The sequence below is a fragment of the Pelodiscus sinensis genome, chromosome 7, assembly GCF_052426305.1.
Source record: "Pelodiscus sinensis isolate ZL-2025 chromosome 7, ASM5242630v1, whole genome shotgun sequence".
Lineage (NCBI taxonomy): Eukaryota > Metazoa > Chordata > Testudines > Trionychidae > Pelodiscus > Pelodiscus sinensis.
The window spans coordinates 27,966,217-27,987,106 of NC_143058.1; the positions used below are offsets into that span (position 1 = coordinate 27,966,217).

The 20,890-nt window shown below is 38.0% G+C and overlaps 1 protein-coding gene across 2 annotated transcripts in view; it reads left to right on the forward strand.

Annotated features, from left to right (window-relative positions):
- KIF5C (kinesin family member 5C) overlaps window positions 1–20,890 on the forward strand; it is a 135,437-nt gene that overhangs the window by 54,637 nt on the left and 59,910 nt on the right. For both annotated transcript variants that reach the window (XM_075933349.2, XM_075933348.2), the window contains exons 4-10: window positions 3,101–3,205; window positions 7,928–7,976; window positions 8,948–9,003; window positions 10,862–10,949; window positions 16,219–16,343; window positions 19,053–19,157; window positions 19,852–20,000. In XM_075933349.2, coding sequence (XP_075789464.1) covers window positions 3,101–3,205; window positions 7,928–7,976; window positions 8,948–9,003; window positions 10,862–10,949; window positions 16,219–16,343; window positions 19,053–19,157; window positions 19,852–20,000 — 677 coding nt within the window. The remainder of the gene's footprint in view (window positions 1–3,100; window positions 3,206–7,927; window positions 7,977–8,947; window positions 9,004–10,861; window positions 10,950–16,218; window positions 16,344–19,052; window positions 19,158–19,851; window positions 20,001–20,890) is intronic.

The window sequence follows — 20,890 nt, forward strand, 5'->3', positions numbered from 1 at the left end:
CTGACAAGGCCATCTTGGTTTTTCCTGCCTTCAAAAATTGACGTGAATGCTTTTTAAAATTCAAGTACAGCGGTACTTGCTTCAGTGAACTCTGATTTTAGTGCAGCTCGATTTATTGTGAAATGGAATAAAATTCCCTCTTCTTCCAGTGCATCACTATGTGCACATTTTAATAAATCCCACTCTGCTCAGCTTCTTGAAAAAGTATTTCTGTTTGGCAAGAGAAAAAGATGATGTTGTCGTTGTGAGCATGATCTTGCTTCCATTGAAAAAAGTTCTCACTGACCTCAGTGGAAAAATGCTCTGGCCCCAGGCAAGGATTACAAAGTGTATACAAGTTGTTCAATTTGTGTGCACACTTCATTGATCTTTCTTCATATAGATCCTTTGTTTTCTGGGACTGGGCTATGTAAGGAGTGAGTGGAGCATGAGAGGTCATTAAGGAAAAGAGAACAATTTAATTTTTATTTTACTTTGGCATTTATTTGGGGTAAGGTGAGATGTGTTGTAATCTCTTCCCAGTAGTGAAAGCACGCTCCAATCAGTCCTGTAGGGCAGGCGTGCAACAAAGTAGGGGTGTAAAATTCTTATTAATCATGTCACCTGATGTTTAGCCAGTTAACCAACTAAGCAGGCTCCCAGCTGCGGGGTTGCTCCCAGGCACCAGGTAAACTAAGGGTGATGCTTACTGGGTAACTTGCTAGCCCTTCACATCCCTACAACAAAGCTAGTTGCAGACTGATCCCAAGGGCAGGAATTAATGGCATTAAAGTTTTATACTGTAGTGTCAATCAATAATAGCATACCTTACGGCACAAACATAGGCCTTGGAGCATTAGCCTTTTGGTAGCAAAGGAAAGCAGGGATCACCTCTATTCCTGTCTGTCCCTCCCTCCTCCCTTCATCCTCCAATAATCAGGGATTCCAAAACAATTTATTTTTAATTTTAACTTATTACCTTCATTTTCTTTCTCACTGATTACAACAAACCACTGTACTGACCAATATAGGCTTCTCATTCTTTCAGGGGTTGAATGGGTCACCATATGCTATATATATAGGCTTGGCTGAATTTACTCTTTCATCCCATAATGTAAACATTTGTTTTGAACATTTTTTATTTTAATTGCTTTTAAATGTAATTGTGTGAAATTATGTGGGGTTTAAGTATTTTTAATTTTTATTGATTTAAATGTTCCAAGTTGTGGGAAAATATGAGGCTGTCAGACAATTGTTTAATGACAGATGTTGAGATTCAAAAAATTTTAAACTATGACCATTAAATCACAAATTGCCAGAATATACAGAGTAAATATAATTAAATCAAATGCTAAGTTGTCAGGCAGCATTTCTTACATTGCCTGTCTGTAAATTTTAATTGTCAGTGGAAATACGTTTTTACATTGTATTTGTATAGTGAAAATGTTTATCAATAAAAATATAATTCTTCCAAGCCAGACTATATATAGTGATTAACATGAACGTTGTATAAATGCCAAATATATGCACATTTTTAACATTAATTAAACATTCATGGTCTAAATATAGAGCTGTGCTCTGCTTTTATAGGAAGGGGCATTTAGCAGTATAATTGATTCTGTTTTTCCTGGGATCTGTAATTTAAGGACAGAAAACTATGGATGCTTTGAACAAAACACTAGAGAGAGAGAGAGAGGAGAGAGAGAGTGCTATATTTAGAACATTTCTGTTTTCATGTTTAATTTCAATCATACTGGCTTAATGTTTATAAGCTAGCTAACTGCTACTCCATCAGCTCCAGTTTCTTTGAATGCAGCAAGTTGTGTCTACAGGGACTGTATCTGAAAACAGTAATAAAAGCAGACTAATTGATAAGGACTAATTGATAAGGCAAAACAATAAGATCCAAAAATTTGCATACTATATAAAAGCTATATAGCTAGTTTGAAGAGTCTCTTCTTGCTTGTTGTTATTGCTTTTCCCGTTGAAATGGGTTTACCCATAGAAATGCCTGATTATATTTTTAAACTGATGACTCATGAATCATGACAACCCAGATATCTACCCAATATTGCCCATTTTTTTCTGATGTTGACTATTTTTATTATAGATATTAACATTTTTGCAAAAACCCACAGAAATGTAAATAACACAAATAAATGTGGTCAACTCTATCTTGAGTTTGTATGTTTCAATAATATTCCATAGTCTCTTGAAAAAAATCCTTTATATTGTATTATTATGCCTTATTTGACTGCAGGGCGAGCGGGGCGGCTACCTGGGCCCCACGCTTCAATAGGCCCCGTGCATGCGCTCCTTCCTGTCGGCTGTGGCCATGGCGCATGCGCGAAATTGTGCTGCCCCGTGCTTCACTAGGCCCCACGCCCTGGGCCCCGCAAAACTCTCTCATCCGCCCCTGTTTGACTGTGTTAATGTAAATGATTGCACAATGTGTGAGATCTTCTGTGTTTATAGAGTTTGTTTCAAGCTTTCCTCATAATTGACTTCAAAGTCGACTCATCTGTATGAAGAAAGCATCTGAAAAATGTTATGCAGTTCAGGAAAACTGTTTTGCTTGATATTTAGAGCCTCTTGGCAGGGCACAGGAAGCTGTCTATGCCCACTAATGCAGAGAATGGTCATGAATAATATCAAATGAAATCATTGCATATAACCAAAACTCTCCCTTCCCAGGTTTCCCTTTTAGCTGCCTGCACCAGTGAAAGATTTAGAATAGAGTCTAATGAATGCAGCTTCAGGACTTTTTCTTTTTTGCATGTTTTCATACATCTGAACATAACCAGAAAGATCATTCTGTATGTTCTGAGTGAGTTTTGTTTGTGTTTTCTCTGAGTTTAATTGGAGTATGACAGTGTGGCAGTAGGGGAGTGTTCTGCACAAAATGCCAGGAACTGACAAAACTACTGGGTACTTTGTAAAATGAAGAATGCTAACACATTGAGTCATTCTGACACCTCTTGTCTATTAAAGCAAATCCCTGGAGAGCAGGGAGGTGTTGAAAGGTGTCTGCTGTGTAAAGATTTGTTTGAGGAAGGCAGTCATTGTAAAGGTGCACAAAGAAGCCCCTTTCCAACTTACAGTTTTGCTATTGTATCTCTAGGGGAAGCTGCACGACTCTCAGCTAATGGGAATAATTCCAAGAATTGCACATGACATCTTTGATCACATCTATTCCATGGATGAAAACCTGGAGTTTCACATAAAGGTAAATGCAGAATGATGTGTTATGTAATGGGCCAGATAAAAAAAAAAATGAGCTGGATGGTAAACCTCAGTCTTGTTTCAAAAGGCAACATTTCACTATAGGATTTTTCATTTTCTGTATGTGATTCAAAGAACGATTTAATTCAAGAGATTTTTTAAAATAGGAATCTGATATATTAGTCTGCTGTAGTTAGGGTAAGGAATATATCCTTGGGTTTTTTCCTTTTTGTATGTCTTTCACATCTCTCTAATAATATAATGCACTTCTTTTTCCTATAGTGGTTCCAAAACTCAAATACTTGGATTTTCAGATAACCCTGTTATTAGTAGTTTGGTTAATGGATCTTCAATGAGAGACTGTAGAATCACTATACCTGCTTGAGGAAGTAATGTTCTAGGTTAGAGATGAGTTGACTCAGGGGAAAATGACCTCTGACAAATGGGAGATTTACAAAGGGTATGTAGCTGCAGGGATTATCTTTGGGTCTATTTGCTCCTAGTACATCAAAACCTTTTCCCTTCAACTGCAGTGGCCTGGCCAGATAATTCCTCCTTTTGAATGTGATTAATTTCTTTTTCAGAAACTTCATTGTTACTTTGATTAGTTTGGTCAGGATTTAGGTGCTTACTGCATTTTAAACACTCATTTAAAATACTTTAATGTATTGTTGGGTATTTATTTGATAATCCTGGTGTGAGTTGCTGGACCAATTACTGCTGTCATGGAAGGATTACATCAGTTTTGTAATAGAATAATTTTCTTCGTTAGTAATGCACAGTCAATTTTGTACAATGTTAGTAACCACTTGTGAAAAATATTTTAAACAGGTTGATGGTGTCAGTGTTCCAGCCTAAATGAGAACGAGGCTTGAACAACCCAAAGTTTACTCCCATCTCTGCCACTCATTTGAGCAAGTAGTGTAGGCTTTGTGTGCCTCCATTCCCTTTTTCCAAAACAGGGATTCTTACCTCCTCAGTGCAATTACTAGGATTCATTTTTAGCATTAATGTTTGCAGTGCTTTGGGTTCCTCTTGATTATAGGTGTTACATAATAACAGATTATCAGTATTTATTTATAGGTGGGATATGTGAATGCTTGAAGCACCATAGTCTTTGGAAAGCATGAAGCTGTAGTGATTTGTCCCTATTCAGGCAAAACTTCCCTTGATTGCAGGCTGCAGAAGGGAGTGCTGTAACATAGAACAAGTAACTTCTTGCTCCTCTCCAGACACTTAATGCCATGCCATTCATTTCAGTTTTCAGACCTGTTTAAGATGTAGTAATCTCTTGCAAGGGTGCATCTACACTGCACCCGTAGGTCGAAATCAGAATCACAATTTGAGCTATGCAAACTGCGCATCTTATTTTGATCTAATTTAGAAATAATTTAGAAATAGTTGAAATTTGGCGCTGTGTAATAAAGAGCTGTTTCAAAACATCCCTTAACTCTCGTGGAATGAGAGTTACAGGGATGCTGGAATAGTGCATCTGTTATTTCAAAATAGCTTTTGAAATAACAGGCATGTTTAAATACACAGAATAGCTGTTTTGAGATACTTTCGGTATCCCAAAATAGCGCAGCTGTCTGGACGTAGCCTTATTGAAATATGTCTAGATGGAAGTTAGGTTAGTTCAAATACTGGGCCAGTTACAGTTAGATTAGAGTCACTTGCCATGCCATGGTGGTAGCACAGTATAAAAATATGGGGAGAGTTCCCACAGCTTTGGGTGCAACTGCATTAACAAAATGTAGATCTGCAATTAATAGCTGGTGACTTTTCAGCAGCAATAGTAATGATGAGAATGCTGGCATGGTGTGGTATTGGGGTAGACTGGCAGAAGTTGTGACTTATGGATTGAATATTGCTAATATTGGCAAAGTCTTAAGACAGTGAATTTGGACAGGATTTTGGATGGTCTAGAATGGAATCTTCTAATGGCTGTTAATATCAGAAATTTGTTTAAAAATGTGTGCAATAGGCTGACGTCATTAAATAATAAGAATTATTCCATTAAAACGTTTTATCCAATAATGCATCTACCCTAACTATCCTGTCTGAATAGCTAAAATTTAAACAGATTTAATTTTAAAATTTAATGAGATGCAATAAAAACTTGTAACAAAATGGACTATAGTTTATTATCCAAACAGAGTAAATAAGGAGAGAGTCTGAAAGCTTTGCATTTGATTTAATGGCTTATCAAGCATAGAATACGGAGTTCAATGTGCAGCTGCTGATAAAAATGAAATGTTGATGTAAGTACTTTCTTGGGCTTTTTAATAAATGTAAACAAACAAACAAACAAAAAAAAAACCTTGGATCCTCTCCACTGTTTATGGTATCTGGTCTTTTACTCTTTTGTCTCTTGTCTTGAATGTGTAAGTCTGACTCTTTCCTTGGTGTCCAGGAAAAGATTGAGACCTATGAGATTTGTTCATGTCTTCTCCTGTAATGAATAAATAGTCTATTTTCTAGACCAGTGGTTTTCAAGTTTGTTTTTTTTCTTGTGACCCAACTGAAGAGAATTGTTGATGCTCACAACTCAACATAATTATGACTAGAGTACGGGCTTGGGGGGTGGGGGAGAGCAGGAATAGGTGGTTTGGGGTATAGGAGGAGAGGCTCCAGGTTGGGGGGGCAGCGGCAAGGGGATGGTGCTTGTGGTTGAGTACAGGCTTACTTCTAGCAGCTCCTGCTCCAGCGCTGCAGTGGGGTGCTATGGCAGGCTTCCTGCCTCTTCTGGCACCATGAACCATGCTGTGCCCTGGTAGCAGCCAGCAGCAGGTCTGGCTCCTAGGTAGAAGCATGCAAGAAGCTCTGCATGCTGCTCTGACCTGCAGGCACAGATTTCCTCCCCCCCCCAGCTCCCATTGGCCAGGCATTGACCAATGGGAATGTGGAACTCCTTGGCTCCCCCCTTCTTGGAGCCAGACCACCTGCTGGCTGCTTCCAAGGATGCAGTGTGGTCTGCAGTGCCAGGACTTTCAGAAAGCTTGCCTTAGCACCTCCACTAATCATGGGGACACCCTACAGTAAGGTAACCCAGTGCCTGCCATTGTGCAGCTCAGTCCTGGGTCACGACCCACAGTTTGTAAACTACTGCTCTAGACTTCTTTCTTGCCAATCATTGCCTTATTAAATCTCATTTGTTTAGTAGTGCCATCTGCTTGGCTGTTTGGTATGAACTTTAGGAGAACAAATATTTTTGCTCCATTACAAATGTAGCCAAGCTGACCCACAATAGATATAATTACATGTTAAAATAAATTGACAATATAAAGTTATTCCTTATTTTCCTACAGTCGCAGTGCTAAAATAAATTATAAGGACTCTTTTGTCATGCTAAAACAAATTGGTGGTAGAGCTATGAGGGTAGCTTACTATTTCCCCTAAAATAAAATAAATGCAGATAAAATGGAGCCTAACTATGTAAATACTCATTGAACAAAACTTACTCCAGATACTAGTAGCCACAACTCCATTAACTTGAATGGGATTTTGCTTGTGTCAGTGCTGAAATAAACCCCTTTATTTTGAGATTTTTGTTCACTGTATCTCCCTTTCTTGTTTTCAACAGAGCATGGTTTCTCTTGAGCTCACTTGATCTTTATTTATGTTGGTCCTGCTTCGGAAAGTGCTTATGCATATGCTTAAATTTAAGGATGGGTTTAACTTGGATTAACTACAGGTTGAGTGTCTCTAATCTGGCAAACTCTGGTCTGGCAACATCTGTGGTCTGGCATGATTTTAGTTATCTGGATGTTCATTTATCATGGGTGTAGCCAAGATTCCCATGTTCCCATAAAGTTTGTTTATACCCACCAGTCCTGATGCTCAGTCTTCTGTGCTGTTATTTAGTGCTAATTGACCCCTCAGTGTCTTCTAAAAGCCCAGTAATCAGTGGAAGTGTTGGTAATGCTGCTAGACAACATTTATCTCCTGTGGTTCAGCAAATTCTCTCCTTGGTCAGCACCGAGGCCCTGCGGGTGCTGGACTAGAGATGTATTAAACTACAGATGTTGTACTAAACTTGCTAAAAATGCCAGCTCTTATTGTAATGTACATCAGTGTAGCTTTTTAGAAGTGTGAAAGTGGTATCTTACTAAATATGTTGGCAAAAGGAAGTTTTTCAAGCAACTCAGTCAACTTGTGAAACTCCTTGCCAGAAGATGTTGTGAAGGCTAGGATTTTAACAGGGTTCAAAAAAGAGCTAGATAAATTTGTGGAAGATAGGCCCATCAATGGCTATTCTTTAGGATGGGTAGGAAGGGTGTTCCTAGCTTCTGTTTATCAGAAGCTGGGAATGGGTGATAGGGGAGGGATTGCTTGGTGATTAACTGTTCTGTTCATTCCCTCTGGGGCACCTAGCATTGGCCACTGTGGGAAGACAGGATACTGGGCTAGGTGGACCATTGATTTGGTCCAGTGTTTGTATGTTCTTATGCTCAGGTAACCACTGAGTTTATTAATTTTCTGCTATCTCAGTTGGCATTTTCCGTTCTGCATATCTCGAGATTTTGTGAAAGAAAAGAACAAAGGTAGATATATTCACTTTATTTTGTTGATGGACCATTGTGGAGTTACCCTTCACAGGGTATTATTGTACATCTATTTAATTGAGTCATTTTTCTCCTCTTATTTTATAGATATGACAATGAATATGAAGAACATTTTTTGAGTCAGTGCTATAAATCTATAACAAATATTTATTTTGCACTAGGTTTCTTATTTTGAAATTTACTTGGACAAAATAAGGGACTTACTTGATGGTAAGTAACTATGCTTTTTCGTACCACAACTGATTGTTAGGGAGTTTGGGGAGGGTTGATTTCCCCATTCTCCTCCCCCCACCTTTTATAGTTGATTCAGTGCTGTTGTAAATTTAATTCAAGTTTTTTAAAAAATGGCTAAAAAACAGTCTGAATTTTGGTTTAAGCTGGTTTAGGTTATCTGATTATCTGGCTCTTTCTTCAATATTAAAAGAAGTATTTGAATTGTCAAGACACTGCGTACCACAGCTTTTGTAAATAAAGATGCTTTAGGATTGTCTAAAATCAAAGTATCCTGTATAGGTAAATGTAGCTGGGTTATAAACAGACTTTAGAGATTTTGTACTTTCTTACCAACCAGACTACTTCTGAGTCCTGCAAACTAATATGATTTTCATGTAGGTCTTACAGCCAGTTTGCAGTTAAAATGCCCACTTTGTACAACATTTATCAGAAGTTAGGTTAAATATACAAAATTAAATTGTTAGCCTACAGCATGAGAATAGACCAAGCTCTAATCCAGTGTTTTACTAGGTTTCTATTGTAAAGCAACTTGGGAACATTTTAAAAAAAGAAATAGATTATTTCAACTGTTGTTCCAGCCTGCAAATATTTAATTTGTCTGTAGATAGGAGAGTACATTGTAATATTGATGCAAGAACAGGAGAGTTGCCTGGAACTCTGTTAAGACTTTGTAATCTTTGCTTTGTTCATGAAATACAAGCTGGATTCACATTTCTTAGATACATGTTTATATTGATTTGGAACATGCAACAAAAGTTCTCATCTAAGATTATTTTTATGACTAAAAGCCTCGCTTCTTGAAATTAAGGGTAACTTTTTTAATGTAAGGAATAGAATTTTTTTTTCTCCTTCTGAATTTGAGTTTTGTAATTTATTCTTCTGTCATTCCTACAACTGACAGAATGTATAAGTTTAAATATTTCTAACACATGTAATCTTTCTTCTAGTGTCAAAGACGAACCTTGCAGTTCATGAAGATAAAAATAGAGTTCCGTATGTGAAGGTATAAGAGAGACTTTCAGATCTTTTGATTTGATTCATTCTCCCTTTCTCCCCACCCCATGGATCGTTAAACAAGCTTCTACTTTTATATGTGGATTTCCATTGCACCTTCCTTAATATGCACTATGTGGGTGTGGAGGCAATAGAATTTACACAATAGCTTTCAACATGCAAGTTCATGCCACGGTCTGTCAAAAAAGTGAATTTGGCAATCTTTGTTTTGTTTGGGTTAGTGGTGGTTGTTTGATCAGTTCTGAATAGTCCTTGCATTTAAACAGTTTTGTAAAACATTGATGGGATTGAATAATTTCTCTTTGCTTCATTTCCAGAGGTTATGTCTACATTGTGGTGCTATTTCGGGATACTTCCGGTATCCCAAAATAGCTATTCCGTGTTTTTGAAACAAGCCTGTGATTTCAAAATAGCTTTTGAAATAATGGGCTTGCTATTCCGACATCGCTATAAACCTCATTCCACAAGTATTAAAGGACGTTTCGGAATAGTGCTCTATTTGAAATGCACTCAAAATAAGCTACACAGTTGGTGTAGATCAAATTGAGTAGCTTATTTCGAGCTATGGGTGCAGTGTAGACGCACTCCAAGTGTTTAAATGGTTAACTTTATATTTAGTTATTAATGCTCTTGAACATCTATATTAATATTTAATATGGAATATGAAAAGAAAGAATTAAAGAGCAGAATTTTTTCTTTAAAATTCACTGGTATGGCTGCTCTGTTTGATTGATTTATAATATTTCAACAAGCATAAGGCAAAATGTTGTTTTTTTTTTTTTACGAACAATATGGATTGTTGTTTGAACAGCTTCTTGCTCCTCCTCTTAAATTCCATAGAAAAATAAATTGGATGTTTCCCCTTTTCATCAGAAGAATTCTATTTTTTGCTTACTTCTTATCCTCATACAGGAGAACAAAGAAGGCCGAATCATTCCATAAACATTACCATATTACCTGAGAGTGCGTCTACACAGCACCCTTGTCTCAAAATAGCTTATTTTGAAATGTCCCTTAACCCTTGTGCAGTGAGGTTTACAGGGATGTCAGAATAGCGAGCCCATTATATTTTAATATAATGAGTTTGCTCTTAAGACATGGAGTAGCTCTTTCGGGATATCCAAGGTATCCTGGAATAACTCCGCAGTGTAGACGTAGCCAGAGAGGAGGAGTGCAGTTCTTCCTCTTCTCTTGATCTGGGGAATGAAAACGTAATTGTGGCAATGGAATCTTAAAAAAAACTTAAGAGTTAACTTAAGTTTTTTTGTTACTTCTGCATTTTCTGATTGTATAGAATCCTCTTATTTGCAGTGTTTTGATTCAATTGATCCTTTTAATACAATCTGAGAATAGAATATTCTTAAGTTCCCCTCATAAGCCCTATTGAAGTACTTCAGGGTGTGTCTACACAGCATCCTATGCTATGCAAATTGCGTAGCTTATTTCAAGTCTATTTTGAAATAGCTTATTTTGTCATTTGGCACTTATTTCGTCATTTTGTGCTGTCTACACAGCGCCAAATTTCAAAATACAGCGTTATTTCGAGCCATCCCTTACTCCTCATACAATGAGATTTACAGGGATGGCGAAATAGCGCGTCCGCTATATTTCAAAATAGCAGACGCATTCAAAAGATGTTGGGTAGCTACTTCGGGATACCTCTGGTATCCCAAAATAACTGTCCTGTGTAGAAATACCCTTAGAGTGCAGATTTTGGCCTGGTCACTCTAGAATGTTTATATTGTATATTTATTTTTGCTTGTGAAAGGTGAATCTTTTACATTACCATGACAAGATGTGGAGACACATTTTCTATACTTCTAAATAATACCTTTCTATGTTTCTAGGGCTGTACAGAGAGGTTTGTCTCTAGTCCTGAAGAAGTTATGGATGTCATTGATGAAGGGAAAGCAAACCGTCATGTAGCGGTTACAAGTAAGTGATCTCCTAGAAATATGTAGAGAAATAATAGTACTTATATTTTATCTCTTGCTTAGACCAGGAAATAGCACTCAAATCCATCAGCATGTGGATAACGCCATTGTAGTGAATGGGACTGCTTGTGCACTTACAAGTTAAGCATTTGCTTCAGTTCCTCCCTCCCTCCCTCACATTTACCATCATGCTAGAACAGTTGGTGATGATCTGTGGTGTGAGAAGATCTTTTAACTTAGGCCTATAAATTACTCTTTTAGGCCATTAAAAAGCAAATGGGAAAACCAAGTGCAAATAAAAATTTAGGACTAGCCCACCTCCCAGTGATGATTTGAATTTTTTTATTGATTACAGTGATAGCTGAATCGGGACTTTTAGTTTAACATACATTGTAATTTCTCGACATTAGGATTTGTGAGTTTCCATACCTTTTTTGCAGCAATATATGCTATTGGTTAACTGTGCCATGAAAGGTATAACTTTTTAAAGAATGGCTTGTGATACTGTTTTAAAAATTAGTCTCCGTGCTATTTTGAAGATTGTATTAAATTATATTTAAGAGATTGTTAAAATTGCTAATTGCAATTTATATTGTGGGGGAGTGTTGTGGTGTAGACAGTTTGTTAGTGTTACTTGACTTACAATGTGCAAGTCCTTGGGAAAGTGAGTAATGGATGGGTGAATTAAATAAATATAACACATTCTAGTTTGTTTGTTGTCAGTCATTATTAAATAAAATATGAGACATTATACCTGGAAAATAATTTCCAAGCTTGTACTTAGGGAAAAGAAGTAATTTTACTTTTTGAGCAAGAGATTTCTATTCAACTGTGAATTTAAATTGGCTCAAATAATGATGCTAGATTTCATAACCTTGGCTGTAGAATATTGGCTTGTCCATAGTTTAGTGCTGCTGAATAAACATCTGATATCTTGAAAACATGAATGCCAGTGTTTGGTAGGATGTAGGCTGTGCATTTTGTTTTGTGAATTTTAGGTATTGTTGCATATTCCCACTGTGTCCCTCCCCTCGCTTTATGATTTCCTCTAGGTGTTATGACTTTACAGAGGAGTAAACTGAGACAGAGTGAAGTAGAGATAATACTTTCCTATTTCGCTGGTGATGAGATTCTTAGCATTCACAAAGTGCTTTTAGATACTAAGTGAACAGTGCTGTGTTTAATATAATTGTTTGCCACGACTGCCGTTACAGGCTTGAATGCACTTGATGGAATCCTGCTGACTTGGGATTTTTGGAAGCAGACCCTTCATTGGCTATTTTTCAGATTTTTGAGATCTGACTATAACAAATAATATTCAAGGGGAATTGCTTATCCTTTTCTGTATTCTAATTCAAAATTGTGGAGCAATCAGTTGGCCACAATGATATGTAAAGATGGCAGAATTGCTTAAACATACTTTCAAATAAGCTCTTATTCCGTCCTCTCTCTTGCTTTGTTTCCTTATACCACTGAGGCAGCGGCCTGGACTGACTTTCAGTTGCCAAAAGCAAATACATCTTTTAAATCATGTATTTATTATTTTGTATTTTTACTGCAACATATACCAGATCCGTAACTATTGTTATGGTGCATTTTGCCATGCAGGGCATTGTGATAGAAAGGCCTATCTTTTGACTCAGTCCCCAGACTGTAGCATAAGCTGTCTTTGAGCCTACTATGAGATTTGTCTGTGCCAAACTCACTAACTCAAATATATTTGGAAACGTCTCCCTTTTAAAAAGCAAATGACTGCCTCCTAGCTAATTCTGGCACTACCTTCTGAATCCTTGTTGTTGCTTTCAGTTTGCTGTCACTCAGTGAATAATACCATTCTTTCCTACACTTCCTCCTCCTTCCATGGCTAAAGTACTGTTCTCCCCCAGTTTCCTTTGCCTTTCTTACTACACCTGAAATACTTCTATAGAATGGCTTGCCCCTCTCTGGCCAGATCCACACTGGGGGCAAAGACGAACAAGTAGCTAATTCCAGCTACTTGAATAGCATAGCTGGAGTTGAGGTACTCTAGTTTGACTTGCCACAGCATCCTCGCTATGGGGAGTCCCCTCACTCCTCATGACCCAGTGAAGTACTGGAGTGGACAGGAGCATGATCAGTGGTAGATTTAGTGGGCTTTAGATCTAGGGAGATCAAACTCTGCAGCATAGATCTCCCGGTCAGTGTAGACAAGGTCTCTGTTTCTCCATCTCTGTTCTTGGTTCTCTGAGTATTCTACGCTTCCATGTTTCCACTATTTTCTGTAGACTAGGCACCCAAATCCCCTGTTCCGTTCCACAACCAGATGTGGCAGTCTAGAGAGTAAACTAGTGCCCGTGTTGAAGATGGGAAGGAGAGGAGGAAAACAGGAAAAATCGTCGAGAAAGAGAATGGGACTGAAGTGAACACAAAGATTGCAAGCTTGGGAGAAAAGGAAGTCTGCGATGATAGAGAAGGTTGGGTGGAGGGAAAGGAGGTGGTTACCTGTCTCTGACATCATCTGCTCTTGGATGTCAATACAACCTCCGAAAAATGCAGTTAGATCCAAGCTTATGTTGTGTAGAAACTTGCACTGTGCCTGACCATGCTGTGTCTATTATTGTGTGCATAATGGAGGATTCCAGGTCCCAGGTCACAATGCCTCAAAAGCAACAAAAATCACTTACAATTGCCATACAAATCCTCAGATGTATTTCTGATGAACACCATGCTAACAGTTACATCCAGACCCTAGGGCTATTGCTACACTTGGAAGACAAAAGCGCTTCATGGTGCCCGGGGTCAGTTGATCCCGGGCTCCATGTGGCGCTGCCGCTTTGAAATGCCACATGCAGCCTGGGGAGACACCTCAGCTGGCCCTGGACTGGATGCAACTTTTCAAATTGGCAACACTACATGGAGCCCAGGGTCTGGCTCCATGCTTCAAGCGGTGCTGCCCCCTTTGAAGTACCCCCTTTCTTTCCCTTGCCTTGCTGTCTCTATCTGATAGAGGCAGCAAGGAGGAGAAGTGACTAGTTGACTATCCAATAAGCATTTGCTTATCGGATAGTCGAATAGTCCTTCACATCCCTAATCCAGACCAGCAAGAAGCTATCACCATCTGTCCGACAACCTTGAGTGCCTCACAATGCTTTGCTGTTGTAGCTTCCACGTAGGACTGCCCTCAAACAATTCCACTGTGTGTAAGCCACTGCCTGAGTGTCTGTGTAGAGCAACACCCTGGTCCAGCAACTCCAACACAGAAACCTGTTGGCAATATTCCAGTCACACTCTGGTCTTTGGCAGCCTGGATTACTATTTGCAAGGTCATCCCAATATATTCCCAGTCCCAGACTTTTTTTAAAACATGTTCTGCTCTGTCCAGCCCTTTCTTGGACAGGTTAGGTGTTAATGTTTCATTGCTCCTGCTAAAGCAGTGTTTCTTAAACTGTGTTTCGTGACACTGGTGTGCCGCGAGGCAGTCGGAGGTGTGCCATGGAGAACAACAGAATTCAAAATTGCCACCCTTAGAGGGGCAGGCGACCTTTTCTTTTCTCAATAACTTTCCCACCAACCCTTCCCTTCCCCTCCCAACCTTTCCCCCCCCCTCAACAAAAAATCATTGGTGTTCCCCATAAAAAAATTTGTTTGGTGTTCCTCAGTCTTAAAAAGTTTAAGAAACACTGTGCTAAAGGGTCAATATTCAAAAGTTTACTACTTTATTTGTTAATTGGATTAGTTTAGGTATAAGGTATTAATTAAAATGGTTGCAAAAATAAAGATAAAATACCACCTAGTTGCTGAATTTTAACAAGTTAGACATGGTTCAAGGAAAAATCCTTACTACGTGAGGATTTCCCAGCAACAGGGAATCAGTTCCTATCAAACTATCATGTTGGGTCAGTGCCTTTATCATCTTGAGTGATGAGAGAGAGAGAGAGGGTGCTAGCTTGAGATATTTTCAGTCTCCCATTTATAGTCCATCACCTTTTGAAATACATTTTCCTAAACATTGCCCTTAGATAAAATTCAGCCTATGAAAAAAGAAATATGAAATATCTTGTTGAAAGAGGTTCCATGTTTGCTAAGATGCAGATAGAGCTGTTCTTGCCCCCCTTCATTGCCAAAGATTGGCCGCTTGACTAGTGATTGCCAGTCAGCTTTGACACCTGGCTAGGAGGCATCAGCTTGTCATTTGTTTACCCTTCTCCCGAAACTTGTGTGGTTAACATACTGTAGTAGTAATTTTAACTTACGTTCATAACTCTTAATATGCATCTCATATTTGGGTTACACAAGGACTGCGTCTAGACTGGCAAGTTTTTCTGCAAAAGTAGCTGCTTTTGTAGAAAAACTTGTCAGCTGTCTACACTGGCCGCTTGAATTTCCGCAAGAACATTGACGATCTCATGTAAGATTGTCAGTGTTCTTGCGGAAATACTATGCTGCTCCCGTCAGGCAAAAGCCCTCTTGCGCAAATGTTTTTGCGCAAGAGGGCCAATGTAGACAATGTGGTTTTGTTTTGTGCAAAAAAGCCCCGATTGCGAAAATGGCGATCAGAGCTTTCTTGAGCAAAACCGCGTCTAGATTAGCACGGACGCTTTTCCGCAAAAAGTGCTTTTGCGAAAAGTGTCCGTGCCAATCTAGACTCTCTTTTCCGCAAATGCTTTTAATGGAAAAACTGTTCCGTTAAAAGCATTTGCGGAAAATCATGCCAGTCTAGACATAGCCAAGAAGTATGATCAGCGTGGTGTTAGTTTTTAAATGATACATGACAAGGCATATTTTGCAGAAAGATTACAATAGTGTGTACGATGCGAATACATAGGTTCTTTTGGTCACAGGAGTATCTAGACTTCTGCTTTGTACTCCTAAATCTCTTGGGCTTTCAGACTGAATTTTTATTAATGAAAATAAGTTGGAATTCTCAATTTAGGCACAAAATGTATGCTGTGTAAGAAGGTATTTGTTGCAGATCCTTCTAAAGAAATGCTCCACATTTTTTACCCCTTCCCAAAGGTCATGTCATTTCTCATGAATCTAGCTGATATTTTAAAAAGCCGGGTAGACAGAAAATAAAAGGTCATTTTAGACCACATAAATGCTTGTCATTACTCTTAAGGGGCACCTGCTTTCTTAATAGTTCAAGAAGTTAAGTAGACTATTGTGCTGTGCTTCCATGCATGTTGACTAGTCATAGGCCAACGATGATAAAATGAAATAACATACTTGCAGATTTTAAAATCACAATAAATGTGAGTGTTAGAACCATTAAAAGTATTATTTCTCTATAGATATGAATGAACACAGCTCTAGAAGCCACAGTATCTTCTTGATTAATATTAAACAAGAGAATGTAGAAACTGAAAAGAAACTCAGTGGAAAACTTTATCTGGTGGACTTAGCTGGAAGTGAGAAGGTAAAAAGAACATTTTTATCACTAATTTTTGCCATGCTTAGAAGTATTCTGACTCAGTGTGTGTGTTTGGTTGTAGCATATGCAAGTTCTGGAACTAAATGTAGCATAGCTTTAACATTATTAAAAGTCAAGTTGGTAGATAAAAATAGTGGCTCAAACTTAATTTTTGACATGTTTGGAGTTCAAGGTAGGGGAAAAAGGAACAGGTGAGTAGTACTTATTAGAATAAAATGCAAAACACAGCATCTCTTGCTAGTCTTTAATTTGTAATGGAGTGCAATGCAACAGCATAATTTTAATAAATTTATATTTTCATATAACTTCATACATTCTATATTGGAGCATGTATCTTAATGTTTGCTGTAATGGGAGGCCAGGTTTGTTCACTAGCACTTACAGAAACCTGGGCATGAGAACAGACTCTCTATGTTTTTGTTTGGGGGAAGGGCATGTAACCTTTCTGTAAGATTTTAATTTGGGCCATTACTGTTTTTAATACAGACATATCCGATTTCCAGTGCTTCAGTTCATAGAATCATAGAATACTAGGACTGGAAGGGACCTTGAGAGGTCATCGAGTCCAGTCACCTGCCCTCATGGCAGGACCAAGTACTGACTAGACCATCCCTGATAGACATTTATCTAACCTACTCTTAAATATCTCCAGAGACTGAGATTCCACAGCCTCCCTGGGCAATTTATTTCAGTGTTTGACCACCCTGACAGTTAGGAACTTTTTCCTAATGTCCAACCTGAACTTCCCTTGCTGCAGTTTAAACCCACTGCTTCTTGTCCTATCCTCAGAGGCCAAGATGAACATGCTTTCTCGCTCCTCCTCCTTATGACACCCTTTTAGATACCTGAAAACTGCTATCATGTCCCCCCTTAATCTTTTCTTTTTTAAAGTAGACAAACCCAATTCTTTCAGCCTTTCTTCATAGGCCATGTTCTCTAGACCTTTAATCATTCTTGTTGCTCTTCTCTGGACCCTCTCCAATTTCTCCATATCTTTCTTGAAATGCGGTGCCCAGAACTGGACACAATACTCCAACTGAGGCCTAACCAGTGCAGAGTAGAGCGAAAGAATGACTTCTCGTGTCTTGCTCACAACACACCTGTTAATGCATCCTAGAATCATGTTTGCTTTTTTTGCAACAGCATCACACTCTTGTCATATTTAGCTTGTAATCCACTATAGCCCCTAGATCGCTTTCTGCCGTACTCCTTTCTAGACAGTCGCTTCCCATTCTGTGAAACTTTGCATTTGTCTCTATCAAACTTCATCCTGTTTACCTCAGACCATTTATCCAATTTATCCAGATCATTTTGAATTATGATCCTGTCCTCCAAAGCAGTTGCAACCCCTCCCAGCTTGGTATCATCTGCAAACTTCAAAAGTGTACTTTCTATGCCAATATCTAAATCGTTGATGAAGATATTGAACAGAGCCAGTCCCAAAATAGACCCCTGCGGAACTCCACTTGTTATACCTTTCCAGCAGTTGATATAGTATGTTGGTGCGTTGCGATGATATTATTTCATACAGTGCATGTAGTTGAAGACTACATTTTTTTTGAGGCTCCATGCATGATGATTTTCATATCACTGATGGCATAAGCTATTTTTGTTTTTATTTGGAAACAGACCAAATATTAAGCAGAATGAAATGTCTGTCTGTTTACTCAGAAGAATAATGGGCTTAAACATAGTTACAAGAGAACAAAATTCTATTTTGTGGCCAGAATAGGTCTGAACATCAAAGAAAATGTTCTTAACCTGCAGTCAAACAGAATGTCTGGCTATTTAAAAATTCCTTGGTTACAATGATTATTTGAAGTCTAATTTAGGACTTTGTTGCATTTCTCCATGATCTCTATCCACATAGTTGGCATTGATTTTTTTCTCAAATACTTCTAACTTAAATAGTATGGGTAGTACTTTCATAATGGCAATAGACTTTTTTCTCTTTGGAGATAAATGGGAAAAGTAAAATGTTGTGTTGCAGTGTATTGCATGGCTGGTGTAATATTCTTCCTATGCTCATTGGTAACTCCATTAGAAATTGCCTTTACATTATGGCAGCAAAAAAGTACTTTAACTTAAAGAAGTGTATGCATGAACTTATTATATATTCATTAGAGAATTCAGAATAGCGTTACAGAGGTTTAGAAAATGAGTTCCAAGCTATCTTCCCTTCTTCCTTAAATTCAGATTTGTGATTGGTTTGGTGGCATTCAGTATAAAACTTGAAATTATATAGTTTCTCATTTGGATAGCTTTTTTGTTGAGGGGGCAATTTTTCACTTGTCTATGATGTAGCATCCATTCCTGTAGCTATTTGCAGAAGCAGTATCTGTGCCTCAGAGGTGCAATTAAAAAGAAACCCACGGCCTAATCCTACATTTACTAAAATTCCCATTGTACTCAGTGGTTGCTTTGACCATGTAAGGAGCTGCCCATAGACTGTTCCAATATTGAGCTCATGGGAAGAGAACCAAGAGAAGGATGGAAAATGCTGTTAATAGTCTTTTTTTCTTAGATGCCCTAAAAGTACTAGATACCTTTTAAAGTAAATGTATTAGTTTGAGGATACTGTTTTTTCCTCTTTTCCAAGGTTCTGTAACTTTTAGATTGTCTTCCTGTATTGTAACTTTATTTGTGCAAGCTGTCATTGACCATTTAGTCTGATTTATATCTGCTATGTGGTAGGTCAGCAAAACTGGAGCAGAGGGCGCTGTTCTTGATGAAGCTAAAAATATCAATAAGTCTTTGTCTGCTCTGGGCAATGTGATCTCAGCATTGGCAGAGGGAACTGTAAGTAATTTTCTTTTGTGTGTGTGTGCCTCTAGATAATATTAAAAAGCTACATTTTTTAGCTTTCTTTGTCATGGATGCGAAATAAGCTAACATCTCCACTTAGAAAGAAGAGCGAGGAGTATTAGGGTGTGTCTAGACAATGCCCTAAACTCGAAATAAGATACACAATTTGCACAATGCAAATTTCTTATCTTATTTTGAATCTATTTAGAAATAGCTTATTTTGAAATTTGGCACATCTACACAGCTCCAAATTTTGAAATCATGTGCTATTTCGAGACATCCCTTAACCCTTGTGAGAATGAAGGTTACCAGGATGCTGAAATAGTGTGCCTGTTGTTTCAAAAAATATTTCAAAATAACGGACGACTTGTGTAGACGCAGGGTAGCTATTTCGGGATACCTCTGGCATCTCGAAATAGCTGTGCAATGTAGACATTCTCGTCATGTTAAACTGTAAACTAATGTAACACTGTTCTTGTTATGTAGTCTAGAAAGCATAATGAAAACTAACACCTAGTGACTACCAATTAAACTGTTAGCAGGAACCACACATCTTAACAGAATCAAAACAAGTATACTTATGTTATGCCCTGCAAACTCAGTAAAGTCTAAATCGTTGGTACCTCATGCTCTTTTTTAATGTGACTATAAAATTACTTTTCAAATAATAATTTTATCTTTCAATTAGAAAACCCATGTTCCATACCGAGACAGCAAAATGACTCGAATTCTTCAAGACTCCCTTGGTGGGAACTGCAGAACTACCATTGTTATCTGCTGTTCTCCTTCCGTCTTCAACGAAGCAGAAACCAAGTCTACTCTAATGTTTGGACAAAGGTGAGTCAACCCCTGCACTGGCCTGCACATTTTCTTCTGCGTGCCCTGGCTGCATGTTCTGAACCAGCTGAAATGCAAAGTGCTCGAAGAGAACTATGCTAGGTGGACATTGATTTTTTGTTTTTTATTAGAGACTTCAGTTTATTCAGAAACTTCAGTTCAAAAGAAACTTTGTATTGAAGGATTCTACAGAGACATGCATGGTGGTGTTTTTTAGATTACATGAAAAAATGTTATGACAGTAGTCAACTTAACAAGAGTTCAGACACTTCTTTTCAATGGAAAGGCTGAGTATAGTAGCATAACTTTAAAGTGTTGTGGAAAAGGTAATAGCTCTGTGTATTTTCATCTTCAAGCTATCAGTGTAGCCAAATTCTGGTTTTGCTTCATCTGGGGAGCTTTCACATGAGACTGCTTTTGAAGCCTGTAAAGATTTAGATTTCTCTTGAATGACGCCTTGATCTAACTGACAGGATTGCAAAGAAAGCATTTTCTGCAGTCACTTAGGAGAAATATAATGTGAATTTCAATAGGTTGATGCATAAATGAGATCTTGCCAATTTTAAAGATCTCTGGAGATGAAGACAAGGATGAAGCAAAAAGGATGAATGCAAATCTGTCTCAATCTGGTCCTCAAGAAACAATTCTATGCAGTCCATTTGGGGAGTTCGTAAAAATACACTAGTCTCATTGAATAATTAGTATTTTTTATTTATAATCTGAAGTCTCTGATATTTACAGAAATTACTTGCTTTATGTTGCGTGACTAAGGAACAAAACAATGTGCTAATAATGACAATGTGATTAACCATTTGTGTAATATATTGGGGTCTCATTTGTCTGTTTGAAATAGGGTTATATTTTCTGATGTGCACAGTTTGAATCAAATC